This window comes from Miniopterus schreibersii, assembly GCF_964146895.1.
Source record: "Miniopterus schreibersii genome assembly, chromosome: 18".
In the NCBI taxonomy this organism is placed as follows: domain Eukaryota; kingdom Metazoa; phylum Chordata; class Mammalia; order Chiroptera; family Miniopteridae; genus Miniopterus; species Miniopterus schreibersii.
Genome location: NC_138121.1, coordinates 6,626,668 through 6,645,552, shown reverse-complemented (window position 1 = coordinate 6,645,552; position 18,885 = coordinate 6,626,668). Strand labels below are relative to the sequence as shown.

At 51.8% G+C, this 18,885-nt stretch overlaps 2 protein-coding genes across 2 annotated transcripts in view; both read right to left on the bottom strand.

Moving 5' to 3' along the window:
* Nucleotides 1–18,664, bottom strand: part of LOC308547823 (cell adhesion molecule CEACAM1-like) — a gene marked incomplete at its 5' end in the record, with an annotated part of 75,284 nt that extends 56,620 nt beyond the window's left edge. Inside the window, one exon of the mRNA XM_081118704.1 lies at nucleotides 18,601–18,664. Within this exon, the coding sequence (XP_080974830.1) occupies nucleotides 18,601–18,664 (64 nt within the window). The remainder of the gene's footprint in view (nucleotides 1–18,600) is intronic.
* Nucleotides 1,698–9,993, bottom strand: LOC308547825 (cell adhesion molecule CEACAM21-like). The gene is made up of 3 exons (XM_081118705.1): nucleotides 9,602–9,993; nucleotides 8,369–8,722; nucleotides 1,698–3,755 (listed from the first exon to the last, which is right to left on the bottom strand). Exons 1-3 carry the CDS (start codon nucleotides 9,663–9,665, stop codon nucleotides 3,475–3,477), a joined length of 699 nt encoding a protein of 232 aa, XP_080974831.1. The 5' UTR covers nucleotides 9,666–9,993; the 3' UTR covers nucleotides 1,698–3,474.
* Nucleotides 18,665–18,885: the final 221 nt, after the last annotated feature.

The window sequence follows — 18,885 nt, the reverse complement described above, 5'->3', positions numbered from 1 at the left end:
AGGGAATGACATGCAGACTCCTGGGGTTTGCAGCAAGGCCATGCCTTCTACAGCAGTAGAACCACATTTCTGACCAGCTTCTAGGCCTCAGAGAGACGGAGACTCTGACATGGGCTGTAATGTGACCAGGTGGCCAGAACTGCTCATCATGACCTGGGTTCTGTCACACCCAACACAGGGTCAGGTGGGGAGAGCAGCACCCATCACAGATGGAATGGACACACCCTGGATTAGACAAGGACAGGTGGCCCAGGCCATGGGCACCTACCAGTCCAGGACAGACCTGTCACAGAGCTCTCGCCTGTGGAATCACAGAAAGTTCACTCTGACCAGTCAGCAAAGAAGGAAAGGGCCCCACTCACTCCAAGTTCATTCCTCAGTTCTACCTCCCTCCTCCCACACACACCATCAGCCACTCCCTTGCCTGTCCCCAGGCTCCTAGGCAGACTTGCTTTACTGACACGCAAATCCCCTGGGACCCGGCTAACTTATTGACTCAGCTGAGGCATGTCCTGGGAAACAGGGGTGGGACCTGGCTTGTCACGGCTCTCCCAGGCCAGAGGACGCTGCTGCCCCCAGCCCGCCCTCAGAGCCAGCTGCCCACGGCCCTACTGGGTGGGAACTGGGGACTGGACACCTCTGTCCCTCAGTCTGGCCCGCACCCCAAGCCTGCCCTGCACTCCCCACCATCCCCAGGCTCTATCCCTCCCCCTTTTCTAACTACCCTGCTCTCCAACTCCCTTCCTGGCTCAACTCTTTAAGGTCCCTCACCTCATGTTGTGCACTCATGGTGTCCCCATCCTAACCCCTCACCACTCTCCTGACTCCTAGCTCCCCACACTGTGCTCATCTCCTTCTCCCCTTTGTCCTCTGTCCCTGTCTCCTGCCAGCCAGTACATCTGTGCTGCCTCTTGTTCCGATGTCAGGGCACGAATCTGAGTCTTCCAGAACCTTCCTTTCCCCCAACCCTGTGTCTCACCCCTCATGCCCATCCCCCCACCTCCCCACACCAGCTGCAGGGGCTCCTCCCTCAGCAGGTAGGTCGGCCCCTCACTCATATTCCTCAGCCCCACTCCGAGCTCCCCCAAAGCCCTCCTGCCGGGCACCCCTAGGTCCCCTTGAGCCCATATGATGCCTAGCACCCCAGCCCTCCACAGCCCCCTCTATGCCCACCCTGCTTACCCACCGTCCACCTCTGGCCCGGGCTCCAGATACCCCAGAGGCCACAAGGCCCAGGAAGGGAAACAGAACGGGAGGAGAGATTTCTTTCCATTTCCCAGGTTCTGGATGTGGACTCTCTAAGGACAGACACCTGGAATTTATAAAAACAAAGAAATCAAAGAATGAGGCCACAGATGTGTCTCCTGAGCTCCAGGTCACCGAGGGCCGGAAAAAGGGTCATCCAGTGCAGGCCTGCGGTGGAAGACGTGACAGGGACCTGCATGTTTGCCAGAGTTGTTGACTTTCAAGACAGAATATTCTTTAAAACCTTTGTGATCTTGTTTTTTGAACATGCGGTGAAAACATGTGAAATGAGAACGCCATTGATGGTTAGATCGCTGCTGACATGCGCCCTTTCATGCCAGCAGGTCTTCTCAAATTAAGGGACACAGCCCGCTCCAAGGCAACCTGGGGCCCCAGAAATACCTGGGCAGTCAGGTCATCTCCTGCTGTGAACACCAAGTCAGAAGGGAGGGAGGAAAACTGGAAGCTTTTATTTGAATGATTGTAGCAAGATACAGAACGACACTGGAAGATTTGAAAATAAGGTCAGGATGGACACTGTGAGCAAGGTGACAGGGTCAGCTAATTACAGGTGGGTGATGCCAAAGTAAAACATGCATCGGACAGATTTAAGGAGGCAGGAAAGAGTTTATTCAAGACCATGCAATAGGGCTGTGAGACTAAACTCAACACCCGTGAAACAAAATGCTGGAAAAATTTTAAGAACAGCAGAAGGAATCATAGATATTTATGTTTGCTAACTGGCTTTACACAAAAGAATAGGAAACTTCTCATGAAATCCTGACAGGAGGTCTTTTCACATCTTGGTTGTGAAGATCCCCACCCAAGTTAGGCTCCTACCCTTTCTCAGAGACTGGGACACAGGGACACCAGGAATATTACATTTCAGAGGGATGGACCCAGGATCTTGAGACAGATGTTCTCTGGTTCAGAGCACTGGCAAGAAGCTTTCAAGGAGACTTACGTATATTTCAAAAGGGAAGAGAAAGAATCTGAATTACAAGTTGCAATTACATTTCTAAAGGAAATGCTCTAAAAAAAATAAAGGTCAGAGGCCTATGGTCAGGAAGAGCCTGTGTAAAGGTTAGTGACTCTGAGGGGACACTAGGCCTCTAGGTCATAACAAAGCTGCTTTCTGCATAATGGAGGGAAACGCAACTAAATCTCTTTCAGCCAAGACCCAGTTTGCATCTCCATCAGCTTCTGCAGTTTATGAAGAGCTGCGAGTTCCCAGCAATTTATAAGCAGGTGCAGAACAGCTGAGAGACCCTGAAAGAGCCGCACCTGATCTCCCAGAAGGCTGTGCTTCTGGAGTTTCCATGGAGATACTGCGTTTCTCTCCATAGCCACATTCCCTTTCAAACATCCCTCCAAAAAACAAGAGTATTCTTCACCCTACAACACGGCTGGTGTCACTGGGTTTGGCCTGATTGGTGACCTGAGTGCAGAGGAACCGACATTCACCAGAGTTTGCTCTGACGCAGGTTTTTCTGTGAAACCTCAGGTGGGAGTTTTAACAGCCTCTGGAGGTCAGGAAGCCTCCCCCTCACGCCTCACCCGCAGGCTCTGCAGCTTTGGGCGATGACCTTTCCTCCAGGAGATTCCAAAAGACCCATCAGGTCAAACTCAGCTCCATGAAGGGCGAGGTCATTTCTAATTCTCAGGGCATCAGTCTGAACTGGGACACTGAGCCAAAGCCTTGGTTATATTACCAACGTTTCCAATTATGTCTTATTAACAAGGACAGGGTGGTACTGAACTTATGCAAATAAGTCTATTGCCATAAACATAAGAATACTCGAAAAGGCTTTAGTGATTTTTGGAGAAATCAAACAAGGAGACAGAGTCAGTGTTGAACTCGCATGGGTGCTCTTTCCCATGGCCCACAGCAGTGTCCCGGTGCCCGCCACACGTCTCCCTGGAGGAGGGACAGAGCTTGGATTCCGGGAGCTTATCGCCTGCTCCCACCGGTCATCACACGACCACTGCCCATCCTCTGAGGGATTAGATGTCACCTCCACTGTGGAGATGGTGCAACTTAAATAAATCAGAGGTGGGATCTGGTGTGGAACGTGACCTTAAGTCAATAATAATGATAATGTCAGCTCTTAATTTTGTGCATTTATTGACTCAATGTAAGTCTTCTAAGGACTTTCCACCCTCACAACAAATCTATTTAAAGGGTGCAAAATTATTCAGAGATTAATAATACAGAGGAGGGGAGGAGAGTCACTCATGCTTCACATGCAGCTCCACAGGCGCACTTTCAGCGGAACTGATGGGGTTGGAGACCTCACACTGATAATACCCAGCATCCTCCCTCTTCACAGGGTCTATGGTGAGGGTTCTGTTGTTCCAGGACAGCTTCATTCTCTCCCTGAGCCGCAGATTCATGCCATTGAAGAGCCATTGCGTGGAGATCGCATTTGTGTAGCAGGTCATGACCACGGCGTCCTTGTGCTCTGTGACTGTCGTGTTGCTGGCCAGGAGGGTGGGCACTCTCACGGGCTCTGCGGGGAAACAGAGGACATGAATAATTGAATGAGGGCTTGGGACCTGGGCCCACGCTGCCTCCTCAGAGATCTTAGCCTCTCACAGTCCACAGTGAGCTCTGTAAAGGTCACCAGAGGATGGTCCTAACCTCTGCAGAAGGACGACTGTCTTTGTTCAGGTGACAAAGTATAAGCAGAGGGAAGGCTGCACCTCCTCTCTGACTCCAGATTACTCCAGGTGAGGCCTGACCTATTCCCGCAGACCCTTTCCAGCCGATGTGTCCAACAACCTCATCATCAAGAGAAAACTCTCATGAGCTTTTATTGATTTTTTCCTAAAACTTTACTTGACTTCAAATATGATCAAGTCCCACTCTTCCTGTAAACTTCCATGTATGTGGGGAAGGCAGCCTTACCACCTCTGTCCATCTCTGGGGCCAAGGGAAGTTTACAGAAAGTGAAAAGGCATTTACCTCTTGTTAACTAATTCATTAGGCAGGAAACATGGCCCAACCCCGTCTTCATGACCTTGGATCTGAAGAGGTTTCATCTAAAGGATTCCTCAGTCTGAACAGGACTTTACTTCCTGGCCTGCTGATTGAATATCACCATGAGCAAAATTGCTAGAGAAGTGGTTGTGGTTTCAACAAAAGACAGGGACTGTAGGAACAGAAGGAAACTACTCTTTGTGGCCAAGACCATGCGTGAGCGCCCACAGCTAGCACAGCTCTCCATGGAGACACTCGGAAAATGTTACTGAGGTCGTGAGGGAGGCGAGGACGCTGCTTTCCCCCATTTTCAACATAGTGCTGAAAGTCCTGGTCAGAAAACCAGGCAAGAAGATAAAGTAAGAGGTATTCAAATGGAAAAAAAGAAGAAAAATTATCTTTTTTTGTTGTTGTTGTTAAATATGTCTTTATTGATTTCAGAGAGAGAGAGGGAGAGAGAGAGAAACATCAGTGATGAGAGTCATTGATCGGCTGCCTCCTGCACGCCCCCTGCTGGGGATCGAGCCCGCAACCCGGGCATGTGCCCTGACCGGGAATGGAACCTTGATCGCCTGGATCCTAGGTCGATGCTCAACTGCTGAGCTACGCTGGTTGGGGGAAAATTATCTTTTTAAAAATACAACATAAATCTACATGTAGAAAACCCTAAAAATTCCATCAGACACATACACACACAAATCTGTTAGAATGAACAAATAAGGCAAAGCGCCAGGAGATAAAATCAACACTCAGCATCATTTCCATTTCTTTGCAAAAACAACGAACAGTCCCCAAATGGAATTAATAACACAGTTCCATTTACAATAGCATCAGAAAGAATAGAATGCTTAGGATTAAGCTTAATTAATAAAAAGGAAAATGTATACGCTGAACACTACCAAATGTTTCTGAAAGAAAATAAAGGAGAAACAAAGAAGTGAAAAGACATCCATGTTCAGGGATTGTAAGACTTCCAACTCTCTAGATGTTTGACACAAACCCTATAAAAAAAACAATTGCCTTTTGCATAAATAGAAAAATCCATCCTAGAATTCATATGGAATTTCAGTGGACCCCCAAATGGTTGCAATGATCTTACAAAAGAAGAATAAAATTGCAGGTCTCACACTTTCCTATTTGGACACTTACTACAGAGCTAAAGCAACCAAAATAGTGTGACAATGACATAAAAACTTCTATTTATCAAAAGAGACAATCAAATGATTTGGACAAAGGAGCCAGGAGTGTTCAATGGAGAAAGGACAGTCCTTTCAACAAGGGGTGTTGAACAGCCACATCCACACGCAAACAAGTGAGATGGACTATTGCTTACACCGCGCACAACAATTAAGGCAAAATGGATCGAATCCTAAAGGTGAGACCTAAAGCTATAAAACTCTTAGAAGAAAATATAGGGGGAAGCATTACCCCATTGCATTTGGCTATGCATTCTTAAATATGGCCCTAAGAACACAGGGGGGAAATATTAGATAAGTTGGATTTTGTCAAAATGAAAAATTTCTGTTCATCAAAGGACACAATCAACAGAGCCACAGGTGACCTATGGAATGGAAGAAAATACTTTGCAAATCATATATAGGATGAGGGGTTAATACCCAGAATATACAAAGAACCCTTACAACTGAACAACAACAAACCAGGTACCCTGATTTAAAAATGGGCAAAGCACTTAAATAGACATTTCTCCAGAGAAGGTATACCAATGGCCAGTAAGCACAACAATATGCTCAACATCGCTACCACACACAGAAAAAAGGCAAATCACAACTCCCGAGGTCGGAGCTGATGCTTGCGGTGTGGGCTGCGGGCACCTCGCCGCGCAAGTAGCAGAGAGCGCACTGCCCTGTGCGGCGCCTTTCACGCGTCCAAAGGCTTCTTCAGTCAGAGTTGGGCCTCTCACCTCCCAGCAAACTTCAGTCCTTAAAAGAATACGGCAGGTCTGAGTGTCACAAGACGAACACACGGGCATCTGAGCGCTCAGAGACGGAAGGCCGCCTGCTCTGTCTGGGGGGAAGCACAGACTTTCTCAGGCGTCAGTTAAGCACCGGGGTTTGGTGACGTAAAGACATAGGACTGGGAGCCAGAGACCAGCCCAGACTTCTCCTGGATTTTCACTGACCAGCCGGCAGCCCTGCCAGCGAGGGGTCATTCCTTCCAGCTGCACAGACCTCCGTTGCCCAGCCGAGGTGTGTGTCTATGAAACATAACTTCTGAGGACGTGCTAGAGACTGGGACTGGAGCAGAGAGAACACATGGGGACCAGGAGAAACCCAATGGTCAGTTGACTGCTCAGGCCCCAGGGCCAGAAGGTTGGGCAGGCCTTCCCAGGGGAGTGTGACTGGCAGGAGCCAGTGAGCCCAGAAATGATGGAGCAGCGCCCGGGAGTGAGCTAGGACAGAGCGCGGGGGGCAGGCGGGGGCTCCCTGGGGCCGCAGCACCACGCGCCCTGCCCTTGGTCACTGAAGCCCATCTCCCTCCGCTCAGGGCAGGTGGGGACTTGTGCGGACGCAGAAGGGGGGTGAGGGACGGAAGAGGGGAGCACGGACTTGCTGAAATTCTGTCCCCGTTGGCCATTTGTGTTTGGTGGTTATGAGATAAAAATTTGGAAAGAAGTTAAAATTATTATTGATACCCCAGGGCCCAGGACCAATTGCAGCAAAGAGTCTCTCTGAGACATGCCCCTGGAGGGACAGGGAGTTTGTCCTGTGTGGCCAGAATTTTAAGGACTCCGCACTGAGTTTCCAGTTTCTGAAGAGCTTTTGGATCATTAACTCATTCAATCACATTTATTTCTTCCTAATTCATCACCAGCAGTTGGGTGTTTGTTACGTGCGGCCCTGAGCCGGCTGCAGGTGTAGGGGGTCAGTGGGAAGGCAAAGCCCTTTCCTTCATATCCAGTGGCAGTGACGCCAACACATCAGGAAACAAATAAGTGATTTCAAGTCCAGGGCAGGGAGGTGGGGATCTGCCACCTGAGGGGAGGCCGGGGCGTTCCCAGCGCGGACTCTCATTGTCACTGCTGATAATTTTGTTCTGGAGTAAAACCAGATTCATTCTCCATTTGCTGTTGTTTTCAGGCCAGAATCTCTCCCTCTGAGCTCAGGACGCCCAAGAAGAGAGGATCCGAACCAATGGTTGGTCTCCGGGTCCACAGGCACCTGATAAGGCCCCGGGGTGGAGGAGGGGCTGGGGCTGCAGACAGACCTCGAGTGACTCTGCTCAGCTGCTCATGGTCCGAGGGACTCTGCTTTAGTGAGTGTATCTCCCTGTGCCTCAGTTTCCCCTCAGTGAAGTATGATGAATATTTGGCCACCAGGTTGTCAGTGTATTAACCATAAAATAGTCACAGTATCTGACTAAACCTTGGGAAAGGGGAGCTGCTCAAACAAGAGGCACCTGTTCTTGATCGACTCCAAGAGAGAATCACCTGGGCTGACCCCTGTGGACAAGGGGCTGCCGGGAGCACCTTTTTGTTTCTGCTCCTTCCTGGGGTCACTGACCTTTCTCTAGACTCTCTTATCCTCCCGAACAGATGGCTAATGACACAGTGTCAGATGAAGGACCAGACTCCATCTCTGCCCGGATGTAGCTTTAGGGGCTGAGCCCTGGCTGATGACCGGAGCCTTGTGATTCGGGCACTCAGGAAACCATTGATCTCACTCAGCCCTTCCCAGGGGTCCCAACCCAGGGGCTCCCTAGGGTCCCTGGATTCAGGAGCTATGGGACAAGGGTCTGGAGAGGGGCTTCCCTAGCTGGGTTTCTTTGAGATGATTCCAGGAGGCTCCTCAGGCCAGGCCCTGACCGAGCCCTGCAGGTCTTTCTCAGGGTTATGGTCATGGGGAGGGGCCCTGGGGGTGGACTGAGACTGGTCTCCCTCTGCTGAGTTATTCCCATGAGACTGGTCCTTCTGTCTGGGTTGGTGAATGTCTGCAGGGCTGGCATCTGGGAAGGGAGCTCTGATCTCAGGAAGTTTGTGTCCACTGTGTGTGACCTGCACTAAAGGCCCAAACCCAGCCTGGGGCGTGATGAGAGGGGGCTGGAGGCGAGTCCAGGGCAGTCAGTCCTGTGTGTGAAGGAGAATTCCCCCCACCGACATCCAGAGGACAGGAAGCAATCACTCACGGTACACATGGAGGCGTCCAAATCCTATTTCTTTTTTTGAATCCCGGAGGTAGGCCACTATGGTGTAGTATCCCGCGTCCCGCCGGGTGGCCTTCTTCAGCAGCAGGGACCCGTCGTGGTTTATTTTCTCTCGGCCGCTGTATGAAGGCCCCGTTGCATATGCCCTTAGGTCCATTGCGATAGATCCAATATTACGATTGGCTCTCGCCCCCTCCCCCCTGTACCACATAAAGCCCATAGCATCTGGAGGCTTGTTGCGGATTCGGAGAAGCACGTCCTTCCCCTCGGCGGCGCTGGTCGTCACGATGGAGAGCTGGGCCGCGGCGGGCGGGCTCCGGAAAATTAACAGTGAGGCTAGGGGGGAAGAGAGACTGATCAATATTTGCATCTATGTATTAGGGTGGGAAAACGAGGCCCTTGATGCTGAACAAGTCTCTTCAGCTCTTGGCCTTGGGGGGTGTGTCCCATGGTCCAGGGCAGCAGCGTGGCCACCACGACTTCAGCGCTTCTGAATCTGTTATTTTTTGTTTTGTTTAGAAGACTCTTCCCAGGTGTCTGCCTGGCTCACCCCCCACTGCCCTCAGGCCCCAGATGACACTCAGAGTGTCCTTCGGAGACACCTCTGCTCACCACCTCCTCTAAAGACCCTCCTTCTCCACTTTCTGGCCTGTCCCTGCTCTGTTCCCTTCATGACACTTGTGGGTCCCTGACATCACATGTAGGTCTTTCCTTGTCTGTCTCCTCCCCACAGAAGGTGAGCTCCCTGGGGCCGGGGCTTGTCTGACCTTGTTGCACCCCCACTGTCTGCAACAGGCTGCAAAGACCTGGGGGTGAAGGAGTGAGTGCTCCCAGGGGCCTGCAGCTCCTGGGGTGTATGTGCCCATTTCTGAGGTTGGTGGTGAGGACAATGTTTAGTGACCCTGGTTAATTTTTTTCTGGTGTCTCCTCACATAAATTGTTATTACTACAATCAGTTTACAAAACTCAATGCTCAGTGGTGAATGACTTAGGAAATGAACAGCAGTCTAGGTTTCCCGCCCCTCGCCACGTCCAGATCATGGGATTTTCCTGTTGCTGAGCCCCCTCCCCAGCCTACTCTGCTCCCCTGTCCTCTCCCCTCAGGTCCAAACAGCAGCCCTCCCTCCGCTCCCAGAGCCCTGTGCTCCCCAGGAGTCACCAGCCAGTCCGGGTCTCCCCTCCTCCCGTCCACCCCCAGCGCTTGTCCCCTCTCACCAGCCAGCAGGAGCCCCTGCCAGGGGACAAGTCCTCTGAGCACAAGGGCTGAGGGGGACTCCATGGTGTCAGCTGCCTGCTCTGTCCCTCCTGTGAGAAGAGCTTGAGGTCCAGAAAGGCTCCCAGGCACTTCTCTGCGGACTGGTGGGATCCACTGTCCCTGCTCCCTGTGAGCGGAGCCTCCTCCTGGGCCAAGATCACTCCCTGGTCACATGGGCCAGGGCGGGCTCTGCTCAGGATGCGCCCTCTCCCTCCCCTTTCCTGCCACCCTGTCTCCCCACTTCCAGTTTGCCTTCACTCTATATTTTGGCTCCCTGGGAATCGCTGACGCCTCTGAACACACACACACACTTCTCTGTTTTGAGAAGCACCAGCCTGGGCGTCCAGGCCCCAGCATCCCCACAGCTCCCTGTCAGGTGCACAGCAGCACCCCCCCCCCCAGCCCTCTCTGTCTCTCACATTTGACTTTCCCTTCAGAGCAGGAGTTCTGGGGCTATTTCAGGAAACCCTGTCACAGGGATGTCACCCCCACTGTGCATTGGCCCCTCTAGCAAAACTTTGTAAAGACTGCGATGCCCAGGTGACATCTCAAAAACGCTGCTTCGGCCCTGCCCTGGTGACTCAGTTGGTCTGAGCGTGGTCCGTACACCAAAAAGGTTGCCTTTTGAAAAGTGTGATATGCTTTTGAATGTGTAATGACCTTTGACTTTCAAAATATCCAGGTCACGTCCCAGGGTCAGGATTCACAGGTCCTACTCTGCGGAGATTGGTTTAAGGTGGGTCAAGGAGGCGGCAGGAAGACCAGGCAGGAGACTGTTGCCGTAACCCCACGTGGGAGTGATGGTGGCTTGGACCTGAGTGTTTGGGTTCTGTCTTTACTGTGAAGACTGACTGGTGTACTGATGGATTAGAGGTTATTACTGCGAGGGCAACAGAGGCATCACGAATAATGCCAATATTTCCGACCTGAGCACCTGGAAGGATGGGGTTGACCTTGACTGAGAAGAGGAAGGCTCTGGGAGGATCAGGTTGGGATCCGAGAACAGTAAAGATCTCGGGTTTGCACGTTACACAGAGGAGCCCTGATGATATGGAGGATGGATGCCCCAGGTTGGCTTAACTCAGCTCCTCCAAACCTCTTGAAAAACACACGCAAAACTGAGAAGCTGAAGACGGCCGTTCCTGGAGTCTCTGACAGCAGGTTCAAGGTGCGAGTCTGCTAGAGGGAAGTGGCTTTGTGAGGTGGGGGTTGAGCTTCTCACATTCAGGGCCGTGGAGCTGGTGGGCCCTAGACTGTGGCTACAGGGGCTGCAGGGGGGCTGGGCCTGAGACCAACGCAGCGTGTCCATTTCCCAGTTTTTTTCACCCAGGAATTAGCAGTTTTCTTAGTGAGGCAAATATCCAGTCCTCCCTTGGAGATCCTTCTGGAAGCTCCAAGTTCAGTCTGCTTCCAAATATATAAGTAAAGAAATATAACTTAAGTTAAATAAGTAATACTTTTCTAAAGAAAAGAAAAGAAAGAAAAAAGCAGACCGTTTATGGACTGGTGATGAAACTGGTTCATATACCGAGAACTAAAATTTTAAAATTCTATGCTCCTGATATAAAAAAACAAAACAAAAAAACAACACATGAAACAAACACAGGTCATTGCCCATCTTATGTAATTCAGACAAAGAGCCAAAAAGTTTGGGCTTCTTGGACAAATCTTAATCAGTGCCAAGGCCCAGTGGGCACACGGTTTGGATGTGATCACGTACAACCCCAAGGAGCTCCCACTGGGGCTGGAACATGAAGTTGTTAGTCTGTCTAATATTTACACTGGGAGCAAAGCCAGTTCCCGGCTCCCTCCTGTGGGGTGTTCTTTCTGGTATTTGTGACAACACTGGACGTTGCCGTGATAAGCCCCGTGGCTCTGTGTGCTGTTCAAAGTGATCGCAGGAAGGTTCTGGCCTCTCTGTCTGCGCCTCGCTGAGGACATTTGCCACAAACACCACAGTCACCACCCCAATGGAACCAAAGTCATCATTGAAGAGCATGCTTTGAGGCTGCTTACTATTTTTATTTTTTTATTTTTAGACATTATCTAATTTAAGGTTGTTTCTCTTGGAAGATGAAGACTCAGCTTTCTTTCCCATCACACACTCACACACACTCACACACTCTCACACACACTCACACACACACTTTTTCTATTCGTCTCTCCAGTGTTTTTTTTAAAGCCCAATATTTAGTGCAGACTTTATTGTGTCTGTTTCCTGCTTTTCACATGAGAGCCAACCAGCTGCGATTTCTCTGCATTTGAAACTCTGGGGCGCATCACAGATGGGGACTCTTCCTTCTGTGAGCCGCAGAGGCGGGGACAGTGGTCCTGGGCATTAGACACTTGTGATGACACCAGGAGAGAAAAAGCCCAGAACCGCGCGCCTCCCTCCCCGGCCCCTCCGGTTACCGTGCGCGCCCTCTGCTGGCCACGTTGCGAACTGCGCCTCCCAACAGGCTCAGATCATTGTTTCCAGCCCAGGGTCACCCCTGGGGCAGAGCCAGGAAAAGCGGGTGTCAAGTGAAAATGCGGGGCTCTCTGTCCAAAAGCCACTAAGAATTTCAGGATGGCGAAAGCAGAGTATTAAAGCTACAGCAGGGCCTCCTAACCGAGTGCACGGATTGCGAGCCCTTGAAGCAGGCCCTCCCTGGCAGGGCAGAAGGATTGTCACCCTCCAGGTCATAGAAAACCTACCGCCCTGCAGCCACTGTCACCCTTAATGTGAGCACGAGAGGCTTCCCACTGCAGGTGAACAAAATGGCAAGTTTTCTTTTTTTAATTGAATTTATTGGGGTAACATTGGTAAATAAAATTATATAGGTTTCAGGTATAAAATTCCACAGTAGAAAGTTTTCTAAATGCCTTCGTAAGACACATGTGCTCTGAAGGGTGGAATTGGATGCCTGTCAATGTTGATGCTCTAAGACGACGACATCAGGGATGACAGTGACACTAGTGACAGGATCAGCTCTAATGATCAAGCTGCTGGGACATCCACATGTGTGACCGTTCAGGGATCTGCCACATCCGTGAGGCTTTTGTGGCTCCACTAGTCTGGGCCGTGCTGGACGTAGCCTCGGGAGTGAAGGACACGCTGCTGTCCTTGTGCCGCCACCTCGCCCATGTTAGAGGAATGAAAGGCGCGCTGTGAAGCCTCTGGTGACACCTCATAAGGGAATGACATGCAGACTCCTGGGGTCTGGAGCAAGGCCTGTCGCAGAGCTCTCGCCTGTGGAATCACAGAAAGTTCACTCTGACCAGTCAGCAGAGAAGGAAAGGGGGACACATACTCCAACTTCATCCCGGCCCTCAGTTCCCCCTCCTCCCAGGCCACCCTCTGAGAGCCAGCCGCACACGTCTCCACTGGGCCAGAACTGGACACTTGACACGTTTGCCCCTCAATCTGGTCCTCACCCCAAGTCTGCCCTGCGTTCCCCACCTTCCCCAGGCTCCATCGCAACCCCTGTTCTGGGCTGACTACCCTGCGCCGACTCATTTCCTCGCTCACGTCCCGAGCTCCATAGGCTCATCTTCTGCACTCACGGTGTCCCCATCTCACAATCCTCACCGCTCTCCAGGCTCCTCGCTCGCACAAGATGCTCATCTCCTCCCTCTTGTCCATATGTCATGTTCCCTGTCCCATAACCCCTGCCAGCCAGTACACCTGTGCTCCCTCTTGTTCTGCTGTCAGGGCATGAATCTGAGTCTTCCAGAACCTTCCTTTCCCCCAACCCTATGTCTCACCCCTCACGCCCATCCGAGTCTGGGAGGGTGGCAGCCCCACCTCCCCACACCAGCTGCAGGGGCTCCTCCCTCAACAGGTAGGTCGGCCCCTCACTCATATTCCTCAGCCCCACCCCGAGCTCCCCCCAAAGCCCTCCTGCTGGCCACCCTAGGTCCCCTTGAGCCCATATGATGCCTAGCACCCCAGCCCTCCACAGCCCCCTCTATGCCCACCCTGCTTACCCACCGTCCACCTCTGGCCCGCTCTCCAGATACCCCAGAGGCCACAAGGCCCAGGACGGGAAACAGAACGGGAGGAGAGATTTCTTTCCATTTCCCAGGTTCTGGATGTGGACTCTCTAAGGACAGACACCTGGAATTTATAAAAACAAAGAAATCAAAGAATGAGGCCACAGATGTGTCTCCTGAGCTCCAGGTCACCGAGGGCCGGAAAAAGGGTCATCCAGTGCAGGCCTGCGGTGGAAGACGTGACAGGGACCTGCATGTTTGCCAGAGTTGTTGACTTTCAAGACAGAATATTTGTTAAAATCTCTGTGATCCTGTTCCTTGAAGTTGCTGGGAAAATGGTTGTGAAATGAGAACACTGTTGGTTAGAACACTACTGACACCGTTTCATGCCTGCAGGTCTTCTCGGATTCTAGGAAAAGGCCATCCCTGGTCAACCTGGGGCCCCAGAAGGAACTGGGCATTCAGGTCATCTCCTGCTGTGGATGCCAAGGCAGAAAGGAGGCAGGAAAAGTAGAAACCTTTATTTGTAGGATTTTAGCCAGATAGGAAAGAAATTGGAAGATTAGGAAATATAGTGAGGATGGACACTGTGAGCAAGGTGATAGGGTCAGCTAATTACCCGTGGGTGATGCCAAAGTAAAACTTATGCATCAGGCAAACTTAAAGAAGCAGCAAAGACTTTATCCAAGACCATGCAGTGGGGCTGTGAGACTGAACTCACCCCTGAAACGGGGCTGGCGAGATTTTTAAAGCAGCAGAAGAAATGATAGGCACCTGTGTTTGCCAACTGACTTTACACAAAAGAATAGGAAACTGCTCATGAAATCCTGACAGGAGGTCTTTTCACGTCTTGGTTGTGAAGATCCCCACCTGAGTTACGCTCCTACCCTTTCTCAGAGACTGGGACACAGGGACACCAGGAGCATTACATTTCAGAGGGATGGGCCCAGGGTCTTGAGACAGATATTCTCCGGGTCAGAGCACTGGCAAGAAGCTTTCAAGGAGACTTACGTATATTTCAAAAGGGAAGAGAAAGAACCTGAATTACAAGTTGCAATTACATTTCTAAAGGAAATGCTCTAAAAAAATAAAGGTCAGATGCCTGCAGTCAGAAAGAGCCTGTGTAAAGGTTAGTGACTCTGAGGGGACACTAAGGCCTCTAGGTCATAACAAAGCTGCTCTCTGCACAGTGGAGGGAAACGCAACTAAATCTCTTTCAGCCAAGACCCAGTTTGCATCTCCATCAGCTTCTGCAGTTTATGAAGAGCTGCGAGTTCCCAGCAATTTATAAGCAGGTGCAGAACAGCTGAGAGACCCTGAAAGAGCCGCACCTGATCTCCCAGAAGGCTGTGCTTCTGGAGTTTTCCACGGAGATATTACATTTCTCTCCACAGTCACCTTCCCTTTCGTCCAATATCACCTCCGAGGAAGAAGAGTATTCTTGATCCTACAACATGGCTGGTGTCACTGGGTTTGACAGATTGGTGACCTGAATGCAGAGGAACCGACATTCACCAGAGTTTGCTCTGACACAGGTTTTTCTATGAAAGCTGGGATGGGAGTTTTAACAGCCTCTGGAGGTCAGGAAGCCTCCCCCTCACGCCTCACCCGCAGGCTCTGCAGCTTTGGGCGATGACCTTTCCTCCAGGAGATTCCAAAAGACCCATCAGGTCAAACTCAGCTCCATGAAGGGCGAGGTCATTTCTAATTCTCAGGGCATCAGTCTGAACTGGGACACTGAGCCAAAGCCTTCATTGTATTACTAACGTTTCCAATTTTATTTTATTAACAAGGAAGATAGAGTCCTATTGAGTTTATGCAAATAACTCTATTGCCATAAAAATAAGAATACTGAAAAAGATTTTAAGAAATTTTTTGGAAGATACCAACCAGGGAGAAAAAGGTCAGTGTTGCTACTCACATGGGTGTCCCCCTGTTCATTTCCATTGCCAACAACAGTGTCCAGGCGCCCTCCGCAGGTCCCCCGTGACAGAGCCTGGATTTACCCAAGCTCACCACGTGCCCCCAGGGCCATCCCATGACCACTGCCCATTCCCTTGAAAGACTCAGTTTCACCTCCACTGTGGAGAAGGTGCAACTTAGATCACACAGAGGTGGCATCTGGTGTGGAATGTGACCTCGAGTCAACAATAATGACAAAGTCTGCTCTTATTTTTGTGCATTTACTGACTCAATGTAAATCTTCTAAGGACTTTCCACCTGCACAACATATCTATTTAAGGGTGCAAAAATTTTATTTAGAGTTTAATAGCATAGAGGAGGGGAAGAGGGTCACTGGGATCTCACATCCAGCTCGACGGGCGCACTTTCAGCGGAACTGATGGGGTTGGAGACTTTACACTGATAACCCCCGGCATCCTCCTGCCTGACAGGGTCTATGGTGAGGGTTCTGTGGTCCTGGGACAGCGTCATCCTGTCCTTGAGCCGCAGATTCTCAGCATTGAACAGCCACTGAGTGGAGATGGCGTTTGTGTAGCAGGTCATGACCACGGCGTCCTTGTGCTCTGTGACTGTCGTGTTGCTGGCCAGGAGGGTGGGCACTCTCACGGGCTCTGTGGGGAAACCGAGGAGGTGACTAATGGAGAGTGGGCTTGGGACCTGGGGCCATGCTGCCCCCTCAGAGATCTCAGCCTCTCACAGTCCACACTAAGCTCTGTAAAGGTCACTAGAGGGTGGCCCTGACCTCTGCTGCACCTCCTCTCTGACCCCACACCCTCCCAGGGCGACCCCTGACCTGTTCACACAGATAGTGGCGGGTCTCTGGATCCACTAACACTTCATAAGGCGCCCAGGGTGGAGGAGGGGCTGGGGCTGGGGCTGCAGACAGCCGAGTGACTCTGCTCAGCTGCTCATGGTCTGAGTGACTCTGCTTTAGTGAGTGTATCTCCCTGTGCCTCAGTTTCCCCTCAGTGAAGTGTGATGAATATTTGGCCACCAGGTTGTCAGTGTATTAACTGTAAAAATTTCCCAGTATCTGACTAAACCTTGGGATAGGGGAGCTGCTCGTCTCTTATTGATCGACTCCCAGAGAGAACCCCCTGGGCTGACCCCTGGCGGACGACCAGCTGCCAGCAGCACTTCTGTCCTCTGTTCCTCCCTGAGGATGCTGACCTTTCTCTGGACTCTCCTAAATTTTTCAGGGCAGTTCACAAAAGGCCTGGCAACCTTGTCCGTCTGTGCTCCCCACACACAGCCTCAGGTGAAGGACCAGGCTCCACCCCGTCCAGATGTGGCTTTTGGGGCTGAGCCCTGGCTGTGAGCAGCGCAAAAGCCTTGTGACTCGGGCTCCTAGGAAGCTGTTGCTCCCAGTCAGCCCTTCCCAGGAGGTTAACACCAAATCTGACACAGGTTCCCGGGGTCTCTGGAGGCAGGAGCCCTGGGACAGGGCTCTGGGAGGGGCTGCCGGAGCTGACCTTCTGCGTGAGGATTTCCTGCAGGGTTGTTCTCAGGATTTGGTCACAGGGAGGGGCCCTGGGCTGGACTGAGACTGGTGTCCCTCTGCTGAGTCACTCCCATGAGACTGGTCCTTCTCTCTAAGGTGGTGAATGTCTGCAGGGCTGGCATCCGGGAAGGGAGCTCTGATCTCAGGAAGTTTGTGTCCACTGTGTGTGACCTGCACTAAAGGCCCAAACCCAGCCTGGGACGTGATGAGAGGTGGATGGAGGCGAGTCCAGGGCAGTCAGTCCCGTGTGTGGAGTAGAATTCCCCCCACCGACACCCAGAGGCCGAGAGCAGTCACTCACGGTACACATCGAGGCGTCCAAATCCTATTTCTTTTTTTGAACCTCGAAGGTAGACGACAATGGTGTAGATTCCTGTGTCCCTCAGGGTGACCTTTTTTAACTGCAAGGTTCCATCGAAGTTTATTTTCTCTCGGCCGCTGTATGCAGGTCCTGCTTCATAAACTCTCCGAGACATCGAACGCACTGCAATATAAGGGTTGGATTTCGCCCCCTCCCCCCTGTACCACACGAAGCTCAAGGGATCGGGGGGCATGTTGCGGACGCGGAGAACCACGTCCTTCCCCTCGGCCGCGCTGGTCGACACGATAGCCAGCTGGGCAGCGGCGGGCGCGCTCCAGAAGGTCAGGAGGGAGACTAGGAGGGGAGAGAAATGGGTCAATATTTAAATCTACGTGTTAGGATGGAGAGAGGAGGCCCTGGAATTGAAACAGGTCTTTTCATCTCTCAGCCTTGGGGGGTGTCTCCCATGGTCCAGGTCAGCAGCGTGGCCACCATGGCTTCAGCTCCTCTGAACCTGCAATTGCCTGTTCTGAACACTCTCTCCAGGTGTCTGCCTGGCTCACCCCCACTGCCCTCAGGCCCCACATGACACTCAGAGTGTCCTTCGGAGACACCTCTCTGCTCACCACCTCCTCTAAAGACCCTCCTTCTCCACTTTCTGGCCTGCCCTGCTCTGTTCCCTTCATGACACTTGTGGGTCCCTGACATCACATGTAGATCTTTCCTTGTCTGTCTCCTCCCCATAGAAGGTGAGCTCCCTGGGGCCGGGGCTTGTCTGACCTTGTTGGACCCCCACTGCCTGCAACAGGCTGCAAAGACCTGGGGGTGAAGGAGTGAGTGCTCCCAGAGGCCTGCAGCTCCTGGGGTGTATGTGCCTGTTTCTGAGGTTGGTGGTGAGGACAATGTTTAGCGCCCCTGGTTAAGTCTTTTCTGATGTCATCTGACATAAATTATTATTATTACATCAGTTTACAAAATTCAATGCTCAGTGGTGAATGACTTAGGAAATGAACAGCAGTCTAGGTTTCCCGCCCCTCGCCACGTCCAGATCAGGGGAATTTGTTGTTGCTGAGCCCCCTCCCCAGCCTACTCTGCTCCCCTGTCCTCTCCCCTCAGGTCCACACAGCAGCCCTCCCTCCGCTCCCAGAGCCCTGTGCTCCCCAGGAGATTCCAGCAAGGGACCTCCTCCCGTCCACCCCCAGGGACTGTCCCCTCCTTACCAGCCAGCAGGAGCCCCTGCCAGGGGACAAGTCCTCTGTGGGTAAGGGCTGGGGGGGACTCCATGGTGGCTGCTCCCTGCGGTGTCCCTTCCTCAGTGAGCGGAGCTTGAGGTCCCGTAAGGCTCACAGGCTCCTCTGTAGGCAGGGGTGGGACCTGCTGTCCCTCTTCACTGTGCGCTGGGCCTTGTCCTGGGGCAAGATCACTTCCCTAGTCATGCGGGCAGAGCTGGGTTTGTGCCAAGGACCCTCCCTCCTCCTGCATTTTTGCCACCTGTCTCCTCCTTC